At 41.1% G+C, this 17,807-nt stretch overlaps 1 protein-coding gene across 1 annotated transcript in view; it reads right to left on the bottom strand.

Annotated features, from left to right (window-relative positions):
* Positions 1-17,807, bottom strand: part of efcab11 (EF-hand calcium binding domain 11) — an 83,483-nt gene that overhangs the window by 55,899 nt on the left and 9,777 nt on the right. The window contains exons 4-5 of the mRNA XM_036593615.1: positions 15,349-15,450; positions 6,157-6,247 (exon numbers count right to left, since the gene is read on the bottom strand). Coding sequence (XP_036449508.1) covers positions 6,157-6,247; positions 15,349-15,450 — 193 coding nt within the window. The remainder of the gene's footprint in view (positions 1-6,156; positions 6,248-15,348; positions 15,451-17,807) is intronic.

Below are 17,807 nucleotides of genomic sequence, written 5' to 3'. Positions count from 1 at the left end.
AGTGCTGCAATGTCGAGAGATATATAATTACATTTCTCTTTGATAAGGGCAAGTGCTTTCATATTCCGCCTTCTCAAGCTATTCTCTTCGGTTTACTCAATTTCAAAAGTAATAGAGGCAAAGTGACAGAGACAAATGCAACTACTTTACGTTCGATATCTTTAATAAAACAGAGGTAACCAAACTCAAATTTGACCTTGAAAGAAAACAACATCTGGCTCACTCGTTCAAACTGCCATTTATTGCTATTCTAAACTAAGGCGAAAAAAAGATAATGACACCAATTATCACTATTATAATTACTCTAATTTGCTTTGTTAAATTGTGCTTTTCCTACTGTCTGAGTGGACATTTGTCTGCGCGGTTGAATTAAAGCCAGGAACGTTCAAGACAAGACAATGCGAAAGCAGAGGCTGCTGGGCGAGCCTCCTCGTAGTTACTAAAGCACTGCAAGAATGCGTGCAGCAGGTATTTATGGAAAGGCGATGACAGATAGTTGCTCTGGAAACAGTGACAACAAAAGAGAAGGAGAGCAGAGAAGAGGAGAAGACGTGGAGAAAGAGAGAAAGAGAGAGAGAGAGAGAGAGAGAGAGAGAGAGAAAAAAAAGCCCAACTGCAGGCGCTGCTCAAGGTGTGATGGTACCAGCTCTGCGTACCCCGTCGCCATGGCAACAAGCGGCAGCGGGGAGAGATGACGGTGTTAACATTCATTCAGAGAGGCGGCACACGTCCATAAATCTCCCGCACATAAAGAGGCACCAGCCTCTCCGCTAATGGTGCGAAGCCTGCAGGGTGCTCCATTGTTCTGCTATAATTATGACAAAAAGGACAGGACAAGGGTGTTGCTCTTTTCTTCACAAAGAACCGCAAACATACGCACGCGCCAGCACATTTAAATGGAGGCTTCAGCTGGTCTCAAGGTGCACATGAAGAGCAGATCTGACAACAAACACACACTCACACACACACGGACACACAAAGTCGTGCGTGCCCCTCTGAAGGAGGCACCAGAGGCAAGCGTTCTCATTTATCACTTTGTTGTGATAATCTGTCCTAAACACAGCCCTGGGCTTGCAGATAAACTCTGAACACAACAGTCGAGCTGGGCCTCGTATCTCTCGCTCTTTCCACTTTTCTTTCACTCTTTTTTTCTTTTTTTTCTGGGGAATTTCATCTCTCCATCCTGCCCAGCCGTTGCCTGGCATGCTGGTTTAGCAGCAGCATCATGACTGCGGAGAGGAGAGCGCTAGGAGGGTGGAGGGGGGCAACAAAAGAAGATGGCACAGTGGCGTGAAGGTTACGACTTTGAGTGTGCTTATTTGGTGCTGGCTGGGGACCTATAAACAAACAAAATAAAACAGACACAAAGGCTGAACAGCACCAGGTCTAGCGTTTCTATCACTAACTCAGACAGCTAGAAGTTACATTTGAGACTTCTGCACATACTTCATCATCTGAGTAGGGTTCAGCCGATATACTGGTTGGCTGATGATATTGGCTGACATTGCCAACCCGGGGTTTTACATGCTATAGGTGAAAATATTACAAGTTATGTACTAAAAGGCAGGCCTTTAATTTTTTACGGTGGATGCAAAAAGATTGTCAATTCTGCTTTTAATTCTGCTCTCGCCTGTAATTGCCGAGACTTCTGTTGTTGCATTTATTTGACGCTGTACATTTAATTTAGTTGTCACAAATTACCTCTTTGAATAAAGAGGAACGAAAGATGCCATAGTGTCCACCCCTAATCTATTCCAACAACAGCATGCCACTCGTGAACGAAAGATGAAGCGACCTATCCATGTTCTGCCTAACAAACAAGTTCTTTCATAGCACTTCTTGATAGGTTGGACAAGCTTTGTTGTTAAAAATTACTATTTAATGAGAAACTGTAGTGCACAAATCAACGTTTATTAAAGGGCACATATTATACAATTTTCTTTTATTTTATGTTTTTTCCTTTAAGATTCACTCATGACATTTCCATGGGTTTATCGTAATTCATTTTCACATGCGCCTTTTCCAATCCCTACCCATCCCTTAGCATTAAACAGGTTGTTTTAGTTTCCATGCTTTTAATACTGATATATGTAAATGAGCTCTGTTCTGAATGGCTGCCCTGTATTTGCCTCACTCAAAAAGCAGTCAAAGCTGAAAAACTTCTTATAACTTCAGTGAGAATGAACAGGGCTAAAGTAGACTGAATAGGTGTACATATGCAAATGTGTTGTTTTTTGTGACATCACAAAAACAATGAATTAAAAACAGGCTGTTTTTGCAGCTTAGTTTCTACATTCAAACTGGGGACTGAAAGCTACTTTTTGAAACTTTAACAATACTTACATTCTATATCAACTCTTTAATAAATAAAATGGAGGAAAATTTAGTTTTTGATGATTCACACATACACACAGACACACACACACATCATCTAAACCGCTTATCCTTCTGGGTCGCGGGGGGTGGTGGAGCCTATCCCAGCTGTCATTGGGCAGAATGCAGGACACACCCTGGACAGGTCGCCAGTCCATCACAGGGCAGACAGACAGACATACATTCACACACACATTCACACCTAGGAACAATTTAGCATGTCCGATTGGCCTGACTGCATGTCTTTGGACTGTGGGAGGAAACCAGAGTACCCAGAGGAAACCCATGCAGACACGAGGAGAACATGCAAGCTCCACACAGAAGGGACCCTGGTTGCCTAGCTGGGAATCGAACCCAGGCCCTTCTTGGTTTCTGATGATACAGAAATATGTACATTATTCAAACTGATCTACAGTGTTCGTTTAGAACTGCTGCAGAACGCAGAGTCTTCTGTTTAAACTATTCCCTCAATCTGACTTTTAACAAATACGCAAAATAAGTATCATTTGAAATTAATAACGCACTTTAAATGCAGGTATTTTGACCAAAAAAAATGGAATTTCCACTCCAATTTCTCATTAGATTAAATGGGGTTATTGCCAACATACAGTAAAGCTTGTCTACCCTCACAACAGCAGTTCCAAAAGAATGCCTTTGTGGGTGGGGTATGAATCGCTCAGCTACTAATTCAACTTTTATGATCACCAACAAGCAGAATGTATCTCCGTCCTCTATTTCAGCTGATGTACACAGAGCATTAGTGAGCTGAGCCAGAGATTTGTGTGGTAACACAGCCATGCTGCTCTCAGCAGTAACTGCACCACGCCACCATATCCTAACTGCAGAGGATGACTCACAGCCACCACAGCATTAAATCTCCACACGCACACGCACAGTCCCCAGCGTGAGGAGGCCCACGTCACACCTCAGAGAGGTTCCAGGGTTTCTCCTCACACAGAGGGAAGAGACAGCATGCCCTCTCACTGCTACAGCCAGCCTTCACATCCTCTCTCCAAAACAGCAAAGAGGTGGTAATAATGTGTTACAAAAACTGCAGATGCAAGCAGACAGCCCAAACCTCTTGGTACACCACAAAACACACACACGGATAAATACAGAAAAAGCTGAGCGGGAGATGCTAGGCTTGGTATTGGCTGGGATTCGGTAATAGATCTCAGCCTGGTGATAAATGTTTGGAATGAGTGTGAACGCACACAGAAGCAGGCTCCACCTGTTGGAAAATGGAGCTCACTTTAGAGTGGAGAGTGGGGGGTTGTTTGGGGGGTGAGGGGGGTCGAAAGAGAAAAGATTTTGGGTGTGAATAATCTGGGGGAGACGATGCAGCTGAGGGAGTGCGAGGAGGCCGTGGCATGGACACCTCACTAGCCTCACTATGCTTACCTATGCTGTAAAAACATGATCTGATGTTTAAACTTTACCAGGCTGATGGACTTTAAATAATAAGTTAAAACAAATTATTGTTCTGTTATGAGAGATTCAATGGACGCCAAACTGTAAGGCAGCCAGATTATGTAACTTTTTAACCTCTTAAATAAATTATTACATTTTAAAGCTCATAATTTAGTATATACTTGAAAAACAATGCAAACTAAAAACTCTGACCAAAAGTATCAAAACCGCTTATCCTTCTGGGTCACGGGGGGAGCTGGAGCCTATCCCAGCAGTCATTGGGTGGAAGGCAGGAAATACCCTGGACAGGTCACCAGTCCATCGCAGAGCAGAATGGATTACTCAAATGACTGAAATAACCTGTCAGATGAGGAAAGCAATAAGCTAAAAGCTAAAGTTAGTAGGGATGCTACCTGGTTATCTAGGTTGGTACGTGAGTTTGGCTTCTTTTCTCTAGTTGAAGGTGAAAACCTGTCCCTGGTGTCTATTTTGTCATATAAATATAGAATCACTGTTTCATTATACACACTCACAGTCACATATGTGGTGTATCCTGCCTTCCGCCCAATGACAGCTGGGATAGGCTCCAGCACCCCACCGCGACCCAGAAGGATAAGCGGTTTAGATGATGTATGTATGTATGTGTATGTTTCATTATAAATTTGTTTGATGGTCGAGGTAAGAGTTGCAGTACTGATAGCTTTACTAGTCTATAGATCAGTGGCTAGCCTAGTAGTCAGGATTGGTTGATACTATAGGGCTTTGTAATGGTTATATGATGCTTTTGCATAATACATGTGTGGTATTTTAGTGAGAGAACACTGATGTACGAAAACATGAACATAGCATAAAATCATAAATTCCGGCAAACCAACGAGGCTAGAGGATATAATACTGCTCTAAAGATGTTTTAGGCCAGTTGTAGGACCATAGTGAGTTCACTGGTGGTTCTTGTTCATTAAAAAATTTTTTTTTCTTCTCCTTTTTTTTTTACAGTGTACAATAGTGGCTCTCGAGGTGGTTCTCCAACCTGCCTCTAACCTGCTTCCCTGCATTGCCTCCCTTACCTAACACTAATGTAAGTGATCCTACCAATCAAGGACTGGTCGAGGGTTTGGTGGTATAATGGTAATCAGGTATACTGCAGTATTTAAAAATGATGCTGGTATTTAAAAATGATGATGGTAGTTCAAAATTATGACAAGTCAAATTTTTATTCTACATGTGAACGGCCAAATAAACATATTCCACCAATTCGTAATTTTAGAGGGCTCATCGATTGGTGGTGTGAGAGCTCACTGACTAGAAACATGGGGAAAATCAGAACCAGGAAAAACCTCAAAAACTACGCATGACTAGTCACATGACTTACCCCCTGTATACCGTGGTAATATTTGGAGACGGTTTAAAGATATGAAACAAGTTGATACTGCCCAACCCTAGACTGGACTCGACAGGATGGTAGATCTCCTGAACTAGAGTTGCTAACAGCTTGCCTTTTATAAAAAAAATCTGAAAAATGATTTCCACAGTTACTCTTCAATTAAATGATTTTAAAAAAATAATAATTTGAGTGTATTTTGCGATGTCAAAGTGTCTTTTTTTGTCTGAAGAATAAATTTTACCTAAATAATCATTTGAACGATTGTTAAAAGCACATACTGAAACTCTTTTGGCCCAAAGGAGGTTTAAACAAATGAAAGGTTTGAGCGCTGATAAGTGCTGACATCACAATAAGGGGATAAGATGCATGGGCTTTGGTGTTATTATCATAGTAGATTATTTGTCAATTAAACCTTCAGTTTTGCCGTCGTTTACAAAGAGAAATTGAAATATCTCTACAGATTTCTATTTAATATGTTAAATTATTGCAAAATGACAAAGAAAACATGTTCACTTACTAACCGCTTAAACCTTAAGGGCCCGTAGGGGACCAATATTTCAAAATCTTACATTCATCATCACTACATAATTTATATTAGTTTCATTTTAGCTACCAAATAATTTATGCTGAATAATAAGACTTATGATTTATACCTGAATAATAAACCTAGAGTTCAAGGCATTTAAAAAAAAATGGGAAAGTGTCCCCAACCTTTCACTGGGCAGTGCACACACACATACATAATGTTTGCAAAACTAACTGCACCAGTAGCAGAGTGCTGAAACTTCAGTGGGGTGTTTGATCTGAGCTTGGGTTTAACATCAACATCCATTGATGAACTCCAGAATAGGGAAGCGAGGAAGAATGGCGTTCTGCACGCCAAACACGAGAGACGAAAGAGAGGAAACACTGAAGAGAAGATCAGAGAGCACATCACTCACTGAATGATGCATCAACACAGAGGCATGGCTTCAGCCGCTCGCTCTTACCGAAAGGCCTCCAGCACCGTTCTGTCCGGCAGGCGGGGAGCCACACGCGCAAAGACGCTTTTGAAGTCCTCCAACTTCAGGAACCCACGACCTGGAGAAAGAGCGCAAACTTAGGCTTAACAATCAGACCCAGAATCATCAAAAACACATCAAAAGACATTTACTGTAGGTCTTGGCAGAATTTACAGCAGCACAATGGAATAAAGCACACTGAGGGGAAAGGGATGAGCAGCCTCTTGCAGCATGTTCTGAAGAATATCTGTAATTGTATCTGTAGTGTCTTATAATCCCCTTCTGTCTTTAACCATTGGAAGTCTAGAAGTCTAAAGTTAGAAGTCTATTCAAATTCAAATTCAAGTCATAAAAAATATTTTCTCTTTTACTTACAAACACAAAAGCGGTATTGCTTGAAAGTTTAGAATATAGGCTTTTGACAGAATGTCTCCATTCGTTTGCAATGAGTTGAGAGGAAAAATTAATAAAGTAAAATTTCGATTTTTTTTTGCAGGCTGATTACATCAGCCGATATTGACGACCCATTGCTGATAGTGTGCTAATTGATTTATAAGAGACAACTAACAAAAATCAAAACTGTAAATGTTAATGTTTTTATTATAATACGGAGCCCTGCTGGTGACATCCCATATAAATAAGAATAATGCATGGCCACTCTTTATTAACACGTGGGAATGAGATCCTAATGCGTGGCCACGACTTAGTAAGGTGTGGGAATGAGATAATTAAGTCATGGCCACTGCTTTGTAAGGCATGGGTACTTAGTAAGGCATGTCTTACTAAGCCGTCACAACTTAATTATCTTGTTCCCATGCTTTACTCAGTCCTGGCCACGCGTTATTTTTATTTATACAGGATGTTACCAGTGGGGATCTGTATTATAAATATTTATGGTGTTTATATTATATATGAATTTGAGAGTCGACAATCTGTCGAATATCTGTCAGTGAAGCACTGTTTATCTAAAGGAGTACAAAATTAAACAAAAATATAAATATAAAATAAATCTAATATTATATCTGTCAATTTAGTCAGTTATTCGAACTTCTATCTCATTAAAATTGGTATTGGACATAACATTTTTATATTGGTAGGGCTTCAATAAAATGACAGCACATGTTTGTTTATCGCCAGCGGTAACTGAAACTTCTAAGAGTTAAAAATGAACTGGTTTTCCCAGTTTCCTCTTCTCACTGTAGGGCTGGTAAGTGTTTGTTGTTGGCTGAGAGACGAGTCTGCTTAAGTCTCAGTGAGTCTCGCGGAGCTGCTTCCTGAGAGTTTTCCGCGTGTCATTCTCAATGGCTGGCACTGAGGACTTTGATTCGCGGGAAATAGCTCCCCTGAGGAGCTTTAGAGCGCTAGCAGCCAAAGTCAGGGCTGAGAGCGGAATATGTTTAGCGCATCTGCTGAAGCAATGAGGGTTGCGGTGTGGCTCTGAGCTCTGGGATCAGACAGGTGCTGTGGAACACACCGCCTGGCACTTGTAAGCATTCCAGCCTGAAAACAACAAGCTACTGACCACTAACTACACCACACTTCCAAAGCCTGCTCTGAAAGCACCAATAATCACCACAACAACATGAAGCTAATAAGCAAAGGAGAAAACAAACACCTGCACAAGGGAAAGCCTATATTATTATTGTTTTAGTACAGGGTTTGTCAATCAACTACATTTTATGCTATAAAAAATCTGAAGATACCATAAAACCCATAAAGAAGTGTCTAAATAATGTGTTTAGCCACTATAAACTGCCAGAAGAGCTTCAATGGCACAGATTCTCCAAGTCTCTGGAACTGTACTGGCGGGACAGAACACCATTCTTCTGAGTTGGTATCAGGGACGCAGGAAGGTGTTTTAAGTTAGGGGTGCTGAGATTTTAAGCAGTATACATGTGATGTGAACAGCGACATCATGTAAAATGATTTGCCTTTTTTTATCTGAATTTTTTTATAATTTACATCAAACAGAACGTGTGATAATGTGGCGAGACAACAATATACCCACACATTAAACAGCTGATACACACCCTGATATCTTTACTCTCGCTCCTTCCAGACGAACTTTATGGAAATGAGTTGAGTGACGTCCAATCAGATTATTTTAGTTAATGTGAGGCACACTAACCAACTGCGTCATAGCCACACACTCAAGCGCACTCTGAGCGGGAGATATAACGGTTGATAAAAAAGAATGCAGGAAGGGCAGGACATCATTAATTTTTTTAGGTAAAAAAAACAAAAATAGGCAGATTTGGCTCAGACATGGCCTACAGCTCTGCACACACTTTCCCTCTTTGCACCTTGACCTGCGTGTGATTTAGTGATGCTACCCCAAATCAGTGAGCGAGGAAAGCGGTTCACCTTGCTTTAATGAAAATACACTGTTAACGTAAATAGTGCAGTTTCTGCAAGTTTTTACAATATATGAATAAAACATAAAAATATAAACTCCACTTAAAAAACAAGCAGATACAGGTCTTTACTGCATTTAAATTCCTTTCGAGTTCTGATGTGTTTTTATTATTTTCAGCAGTTAGCAGTTAAGCGACCCTGAAATCCCTGGTTGGTGTTGATGATGGAAGTGGAGAGCACAAAGACTACATTCACACTATAATCTTCACCGCCCAATTTAGTTTTTTTGCTTCATCCTATCTTTCTAACTTGATGGCTCACATTCATGTAGGGATGTGATCCTTGTGATAGGTGTAGGTTCAGATCTGGTGCTTGTCAAGGCCATATACTATACAAGTTCCACAATTCTGATACTCATCAAACTATTCAGTGAGTCTTTATGCCGTGGGGGCACTGTCATCCTAGAAGAGAACACTCCCACTGAGATAGAAAAGTTTCATCAAATAACTTTAATGATTTGCGGTGACCCCTTCCCTCTAAGGGGACAAGTGGCCCCAAACCATGCAAGCAAAATGGTCTCCCTCACTGTAGGGGCCAAGCATTCAGGCCTGTACCATTCTCTTAGTGTATGTCGCACATGCACTCTCCTATTTGTGTGGAATATGGAGATGGCTCATCTGACCACATCTTTTTCCCACGTCTCTTGTAAACCAGTGCCTGTAGTTTTTATACCACTGAATTCTCAAATGTGTGTTCATTTCTGTAACGAGGGGTTTAGGCATTGCAACTGTACTATAATATCCCGCTGGATGTAGCTGCGGACATACTGATTATGCTGACACAGTCTCATCACATCCTGCATTGACATTCTCAGTCACCTGAGGAACAGTCGCTCTTCTGCAAAAGCACTATGGTCATGGAATGTGCTTTCAAGCACAATTTCCAACTGTATTAATTAATTAATTTCCCATAGATTTAAAGGCTTAGTTGAACAGTCTTTGGGACTGAAGCTCCTGCCATCAATGCCAAAATAATGAACCCTCGTTTAGCACCACTTAGATTTTTTTTTCCTTTTGCCATCTTGATCCAAAATGAAGGTCAACCGGGCTTGCATTTGTCTACATACCACAGATCAAGGCAGCATGTTAATTGCTCAATCTTATCATGCAGTACACCTGTATGGAAGCATCTGCACTTGTGTTTCGCCACTCATTTACTTTCAGATTCATTTTTCCTCTTTAATTTGTATGTGAAACTCAAACTTCGTCTATCGTTCTGTTAAAAATCTGTGACATCCCTAAAAGAGACCACCACACAAATAAGAGAAAAAAAAAACTCCCTGCCTTGCACCCTGAAACCATTTCCACAGTTCAATGTATATGTCTTCTATGAAAAGTATTAACTAAGCTTTTGCCTGGTGCTGAGGTCTTGTTTTGGCAAATTACTTCCATATTAACATATCCATACTTCCATATTAAAAATACGTATAGATCATATTGTGGTGCCAAAACCACAAATAAACTGTTTAGTAAACTTTGTGTTACTGTTACACCTGTAACCTGCACAATCTATAATTTAAAAAATAAATATAGTGGGTGTCAGCTAAAAGGTGTAGTAACACATTTATTGCACCCATGATATAAGTGTAGGTAAATTTGCTCTATGGGAAAAGCGTGGTCAAAAATGACGCCAGGATCGAGAAGTGAAGTCAATATGGTGTGTGGCCTGCTTTGATGGGAAGGCTGGGCCTGCACTGGAAAATGACAGGGTCTCTGGCAGTGCTGAGCCTACTCCATCACCGGGCACACTGCCACATCAGCTCAGGATGGAAGCAGCACACTTAAGCGTGCTTTTCCCCTCAATTTGTTCCCATTGAAGATGAGGATGGGGTGACAGCACTGACGAAACCTTCAAACACCTCGTCCTGCACTGGCTGGTGAGCAGCAGACAGCAGAGGGCTCGTCGGCATTGGCATGCTGTCAGAGTCATCACACAGAAAAAGCCCAGACATCAGTTTTAAGTTAAGTTGGCAGAGGAACAAAGGCAATCTATCCGGGTTCTGCCGGAATTATTGAGACACTTTTCAACGACTTTTAGCCTGAAAAGCCTGCCTCACAGTTGCTACTCAAGTGCTTTTTGGCTTTTTAATATGCATGGAGAAAAAATTAATAAAATAGTACTTGAGAAGATAAGAAATTGAAATATTTAGAGCATTTCAGTAATGTGGCAATGTACTGAAACCTAAAAGCCCAACCATGAACTGTCATGGTTCCCTGGCCAAGCTCCGCCCTCTCCTGTCTCACCACATCTCCACTCCAGCCTGCCTCCGCCCCGGTCCTGCCTTCCTAATTAGTACTGTCACCTGTGTTAATTCCCCTGTAAGAGTAGCCCTCATGCTTCCCCTCCCTTTAGCCCTGTCCCTAAACCCTTTGCTCCTCCTCTAAGACTGCATGTACTGACGACCTCATTGTGCAGATGTTGAGGGCTCTAGGTTTAAAAGCGTGCTTTTGGGACACTCATGTGACATGCAGGCTTCCTGTGTGTCGTATCTGGTGAGATGACGTTATCGCTTGTACTCATGCTAGTTTGCTTATCTGCAGTAGCACAATTCAGATTGCAAGCCTAAAGCAGCTCAATGGTCAATTAATAAAAGAGATAAAAACTCATGAGCAGTAAAAAAGTGACAATTTCAGGAACCAAACCCCTGTAGGGTCCAGTGACATCATTCCTAGAAATTTTTTTGTAGTGATTTTAACTTTGTACTCCAGGACTCAAATACAGGGTAGTTGATGTGGAATTATTTTGTTTACTAAGCTTCTTTCAACTATGCGAACACAAATCTGTTCCAAAAATTGTACTGTTTTGACTTAAAAACCTTCAGCTTTATACACTAAAACCTCAATGTGTATGAAATTTCGCCGACATCTTATTTTAAGACCCCGCATTTACTATAAACAGAGGACTATCAGTTTGTTCTACTGGCTGCAAAATGCACTTCTTGGACCCCTTGAATCGCTATTTCTGATGTAGTTTGTGGACACTCATAGCACAAACAACAGCCAAAATGAAGTGCTAGCTGGTTGTCTTGTCATTATAAACAATGACAGTTTTCACATATTAACCATAGTTGCACACTGTTTAAAAGCTCTTGAAGAAAATCCAAATGTGTGAAAATTAAACCAACTTCACCACTCACGAACCAGGGCTCTCTGTCGTTCTTGGCTAAATGACAGTTTAGTTCTGATTGGGTTAGCCATATAATGACTCTCCCGACAGTAGGGAAATTAAACCACATGAACAGCACATACATCATTTTTGCATATACGTTATAAAGAAATTAATTTTAACCTAAGAATCTTCTTCTCTGTCATGTTGGTTAGCTGCAAACAAACCCCTCCACTCTGACTGGTCTTCAAGGAATTTTGGGTAAAAGGCCGCTGGGTCTGCATCGGTCTGGCCGCACTGAGGGCGCACAGAGGGCGCTAGTGAGCACACTTTTGAATGCCAAAATGAGATACTCTACAGCCTCACAGTCCTCACAGGCATGCATAAATGAGGACTGCAGGGCAGTAACTGCACTCTTTGCAACAGGGCTTGTATCAGGTCTTGTGGTTGTGTTTGTTCAGGTCCCTTAACTTTTTTCCCTATATAGCAGCTTCAGATCTTGCATGATTATTTGCCCCTGGTTGGGTCTCTTTACATTTTTATGTGCTTTAATAAAAGTGATGCTCCCACCTACATCCTGCCTCTACAGCTCCACACAAACAGAAGACCTGACCAGGAAACTGTGACAGAAGCTAGTGAAGGAGGGTGCAGCTGACCTTGACATAGGCCCGAGTTTCTGGATGTTACTGTTAGTGTGTGCACTACTACTATTTCAAAACCTCTGTTCTTTCAGAACAGTTTTTGCTAACTGCTGATTAGGGCTCTAAGAAAAAAAAGTTCTTAAAACCACAGAGAATCTTGTAAGTTTGATCGTAATCACTAATCTTAAATGAGCTAATTTTCAGGTCTTAAGAATTCAAAGGGTACAGCGAACTCTCCCAAAGCAATTTGGCCCTTGAGATGAATTTGACGGTTCACTAGCAGCCTCATTCCAAATTAAAATCCACTGTATTGCTCAAACTAACATCAGAACTTGTTGCTCAAACTTTCTTTTGCACACATTTGATCTTGAGGAAGGCAGGGAACGGAACGGAACAACTGGTCAAGCTCTAAGAAGGGGCTCTAAGAGAAGTCCAGGACATGTCAAAGCTCGAGTACAGAGAAAGAGAGAGAGAGAGGAAAGCGGATGGAGCCGGAGGGGACAGAGCAAAGTCCAGCAACATCCAACGTGGGTTGAAGAGACAGCTTTAACATGCATAAAGGAACCTGTTCAAACACAAGCATTCCCCTCTTTAATGATGGGTCAGCGGGGTTAATGAAATAAGATCCCCTGGCCATTCCACCCAGATTGAATCACAGTCACCTGATACGCTCCTTCCAACTCGCTCTCCGAAATTATTTCAGTAACAAAATTAATTAGTTAATTATACTTCTGCCACTCTCTGGAATATCCAACAAACAGTTCCGGAGAGGGTGGGAACGATCCGCCGAGACCACGCAACCCATTTTACCGGCTGTCCTCAAACAGCCTCAAACACACTTTGATTCTAACGCTATTAATTTCAGATAATGACTTAATTTAGCGCTCAAAGTACTTCAAAAACACTGATAGAAAAAAAAGTACATCCAGAGTATTACCATACCCTGAATAAGCAGAGGAACGATTTAGGGACCTGCTGCTATGTCGGCTGTTTTAGCCCAAAGGCAATCACTCAAGCTCTAACAATGAGCTCACACACAGACACGTACAAGGCTGAGGGAAGGAAAATAAAAAACAAAAGCCCATTTACATTCGGAAAATGTGAAGCTTTGTGTGCCTCCCATAAAACTGCTCTGAAAAAAGCACCCTACTGGAATGGCATTGGGGGGGCTGCAGTGAGCGGATCAATGGCCCATTAGTGGCAGAGGGAGGAGGAGACAGACAGCACCCTCTATTGACCCATCAGTGGATTGCTGTTTGCTTTCAGGAATGTAAAGAACATCAGAAACACCCTGCACACCCCTTATAACGGCACAGAATAGAGCACTGTGATGTTCCTTGTCAAACCAACAAATGCATAGCGAGCTTAAGGAACAGCAAACTATGCGAATCATTGTGAACTCCTTTGGTATGCATACATTAAAGAAATACTCCAACCTAATCTCTATCTGCCACATCTATATTGTACCCTTAATTGAATTGACAAACACGTTTCCCTGTACTTAGTAAAAGAATTAAAAACCTGCTGACTTCAGTGCCTCCTCACTGGCTTCAGTTAGACACAGTTATAATAGAAGCCAATGGCCAGTTGTTTCTCCTGCCAATTGGCTTCTTTTGTAAGAGTGTTTGAAGTCAATGGGTTTTCTGTTCTGTTACTAAACAGAGGAAATACACGCCTGTGGTAATCAACCATATGCTATAGATTTGGCAGATACTGATTAGGATAGAAAATGCTGGACTTCTTTGAAGTGTCCTGGGCAGTGTCATCCTATGGCAGTCCATATAAGCCTGTGGAGAACGTTAGGTTGGTGCATAACTGCGCAAATGTCAGAGACCACCATTCGTTTATTTAATTCCCAGTCAAAATGGTAAGTGGTTAAGTTATTCATTTGCAGCAATAAAAATGTATTCTTGGGAAAATAAGCCAATAACATACAATAGTATGCAAAAGTCAAAGGTTTAAGCACATTATTTTAAACCATGTATCACACTTGTCGCATTTAATCAAAAGCACACTTGCATTAACAGAATGAAGTATTAATTATCCAAACTGGGCTACCTCAAGGAGATGATGGAAATGGTTAAACTGACATAAAAACATGTAGAATTACTTTTAATTGTATTAAAAGCACTTAAATCTAATCTTCTAAAGTGACTAAAACATTTGCACAGTACTGTATATTTAACAGGAAATTAAAGAAGCCACAACAGTCAAATACCAAAATTTTCACCACTTAGTTTCTCCACCTTTTGCTTATATTGCAGCTTCTATTCTTTTTGAGAAACTTGCTTTCACTTCTTCAAAGAAATCTGCAGGGATATTTTTCCACACCCTCAAAGTTCACTTATGCTTTCTCGCAATCCAAAATCCCAAACCCACTCTGTGGTGGTGAGGTCTGGACTCTGGGGTGGTCAGTCCATTGTTCTGAGAAAACCAGCAGCTTCTTTTTCAATCTGTGGATTTTATTCTTTTTTGTCTGTTGCCTTTTCTCAGTGAGGTTCTTGACAGCTACACATCCTTTCAGATCGATTGTGATGAGTTGTCTTCTCACAGTGGAAGGATGGACAGAAACATCTGTGAATATTTTCAGATCTGTAGCAGCTTGATTTTCTCCTCTCTTTCAAAGATGAGAGTATTATTTATCTGATGATGGTCAGATAATGATGATCTACCACATCTTGCATGGTTATTAAGAGTTCCATTCTTTCTGTATCTTGAACTACAGTTTTGGAAACTTTTTGGACTTTCCCTTGCCTATACAAGTGGATTATCTTACATCTACTCACCTCAGAAATATTTTCTGAGGAATGAATAACATGTACTTAATGACTGTTTTGACTAGAAGTGAAACAAATGAAGGGTGGCCTCCGAATTTTACAGTATTGTATATCTATTGTATATCCCATCTCTGTCATTTAATCTGGCTGGCAGGGGGTGAGAATATCAGTCACCTGAAAGGCATCTGGACTGTTAAACATGCAGAGCAGAGAGAGAGACAGAGAGCGGTGCAGGAACATACAGTGTACATCAAATGCGCTGAAGATGTGCCTCGTCTTCTCATACGGATCCTCTGCTGACAACTTCCTCCCCATGAGAGACACAAACCGCTCCAAAGGGACCCCTTTCAGAGAGAGAGAAAGAGAAAGAGAGTGTGAGAGAAAGAGAGAGAAGCCAGGTTTATTACAAAGCTCTCCTCAGAAGTGCCTGTACTTCCTTTACATGGCAGTCATCTGAAAGCACTGTGTTTAAAGGAGTAATATGTCTCCCTCTTGCCTGCAGGGTAGTCATTTTTCTCTGAGTGCTGTTATTGAGATGAAAAAGGTAGGCTGGGGGGCTCTAGACAGCATTCTCTAGAAATACCAAACACACACAGGGCTTTGGAGAGCGGTTCTGGGTGGGCTGCTTTGACAGTGATGCTTGTGAGACTGGGGAGAAATGCCTTTTGGGATGGAGAGTAATTAATTAAGAGATACGAGGCCAGACGGGATGGGCCCCAATGTGTTGCGAATAACGGCTAAACTAAATGTAGCGAAATCACAAATCAGAATGACATAAAAACATCTACTCCCTAAAAATGATAAAACTGAGCATCTGGGGGAAAAAAAGGAGGGAATAATGTCTTCCTAAGGATATGGATAAGAAACTAATGAGTGACAATAACTGACAAAGCCCATCTTTTTCTGGTCTACAGTGCTTCGAACATTGAGAGAATTAGGCCAGACGTTGCCTCGGGAGATTTTAAGGACATCACAGAGGAAAGTGGCTATCACTACCCCAATCATACAGACACTGACTTTTAATACATGAATATTTAAGAAAATAATGATCCATTTTTACTCAAATGGCGTAATCAGAGCGAGATGATGAGTTTGTCATCTTGCCTTGTAGTTACCCTGTTTACCTGCATCTTATCCAAAATACATTTTCACTCCCTCTCTTTTCCTCACACATACACACACAGGCGTTCGTACGCCAGGCAGAGTGTTTGGCAGCAAATGAAAGAAGGAGATCTGTGTGGGCTTCTTTAAACCGCCCCCCCCCTCTCCTTCTCTTTCTCTCTCTCTCTCCTTCAAACAGTGCTGTGGTGGGGAGCCAGTGGAGGGCTGATTGCCATTCCCTCAGATGCAGAGCCCATCCGTCACGGGACAGTGTCAGCTGGGTGGCCATCGTTTCTCTCCTATTCCTCTACCCTCTCTCTCCTTTCCTGTCCTCTTTTCTCATCTCTGCTCCTCCCTTTGCCTTTCTCCTTTCCATATTCTCATCCTTCTTTTCTCCTTTCCTCTAGCAAAGTGACTCACCCAGCAGCCTTGGCCACTGCCAGCCTGTCACTTTCCATACATGAGAACACACACACTTCTATTGCTATTGTTGTTTTTCCATGAGGCATCAGATCCAGAATCACTTTATTGGGCAAGCACTCTTCTATGTACCATGAATTTGTCTAGCTGGTGCTAGTGCTCCCTAAATAGACAATACAGAACACAATTAGCCTTCATTTATTTAACTAGCCACTAAGCAACACTCGTCATTTTTCAAGAGATGCTTCTGAGGAGATTAGATGTAAGATAGTCCAGTTGAAAAAAGGAGGGGAAAGTCAAATGAAAATTGAAACTGGTTGAAAAATGAAAACTGGAGTTAAAAAAATGATTCAAAGCTACAGAGAAAATTGGATTCCTAACAACCATGCAAGACCTGGTCGACACCAAAACTGTTCCTGTCAGATAAACAGCACTTAAAGTTTTCATCTTTGAGAGAGAGGAGAAAATCAAGCTGCTTCATATCTGAAAACATCCACAGGTGTTTCTGTCCATCCTTCCACTGTGAGAAGACGACTCAGCGCTATGGGTCTGAAAGGATGTGTAGCTGTCAAGAAGCCTCACTGAGAAAAGGAGACGGACACATCAAACAAAGAAGCTGCTGGTGTTCTCAGAACAATGGACTTAACATATATTTGGATTGTGAGAGGCAGAAAGTGCAACCAACTACTAAGACTGAACTTTAGAGGTGTGAAAAATATCTCTGCAGACTTCTTTGAAAAACTGACAGCCTCTCAAACATTATGGAAGGGTGGAGACAATAAATACTAAAAATTAACTGTTATTAATGTTGACGACGTCTGTTAATTATGTTTTCTGAATGTTTTCCTGATGCTAAAAAGTTCTTCTACTTAACAGCCGTTTTGCCTCAAAATTAAATATATGAAGAGTGGTTGCTGACATTTTCTCAATACTGTATATACATTTTACTGCCATCAAATATCAAATATAGTGCTTCTGAACAAGTACTCATATATTTGTTCTCAAGAGCACCCTAAAAACAATAATATTTACCTCTCTGAATTATATTTACCTCTCTGAATTAATACTGGTGGTAGAGCAAATGAGCTCAAATCAGCTGTGGTGTATGGCATGTACCAAGCGGTACTTGTATAAGGATCACTATGCTTGCATATTTGAGACGATTAATCAAACCTGTTGT

Source organism: Colossoma macropomum, unplaced genomic scaffold, assembly GCF_904425465.1.
Source record: "Colossoma macropomum unplaced genomic scaffold, Colossoma_macropomum, whole genome shotgun sequence".
NCBI lineage: Eukaryota > Metazoa > Chordata > Actinopteri > Characiformes > Serrasalmidae > Colossoma > Colossoma macropomum.
The sequence above is the reverse complement of the archived record's forward strand: the minus strand, read 5'-3'. Positions and strand labels throughout refer to the sequence as shown.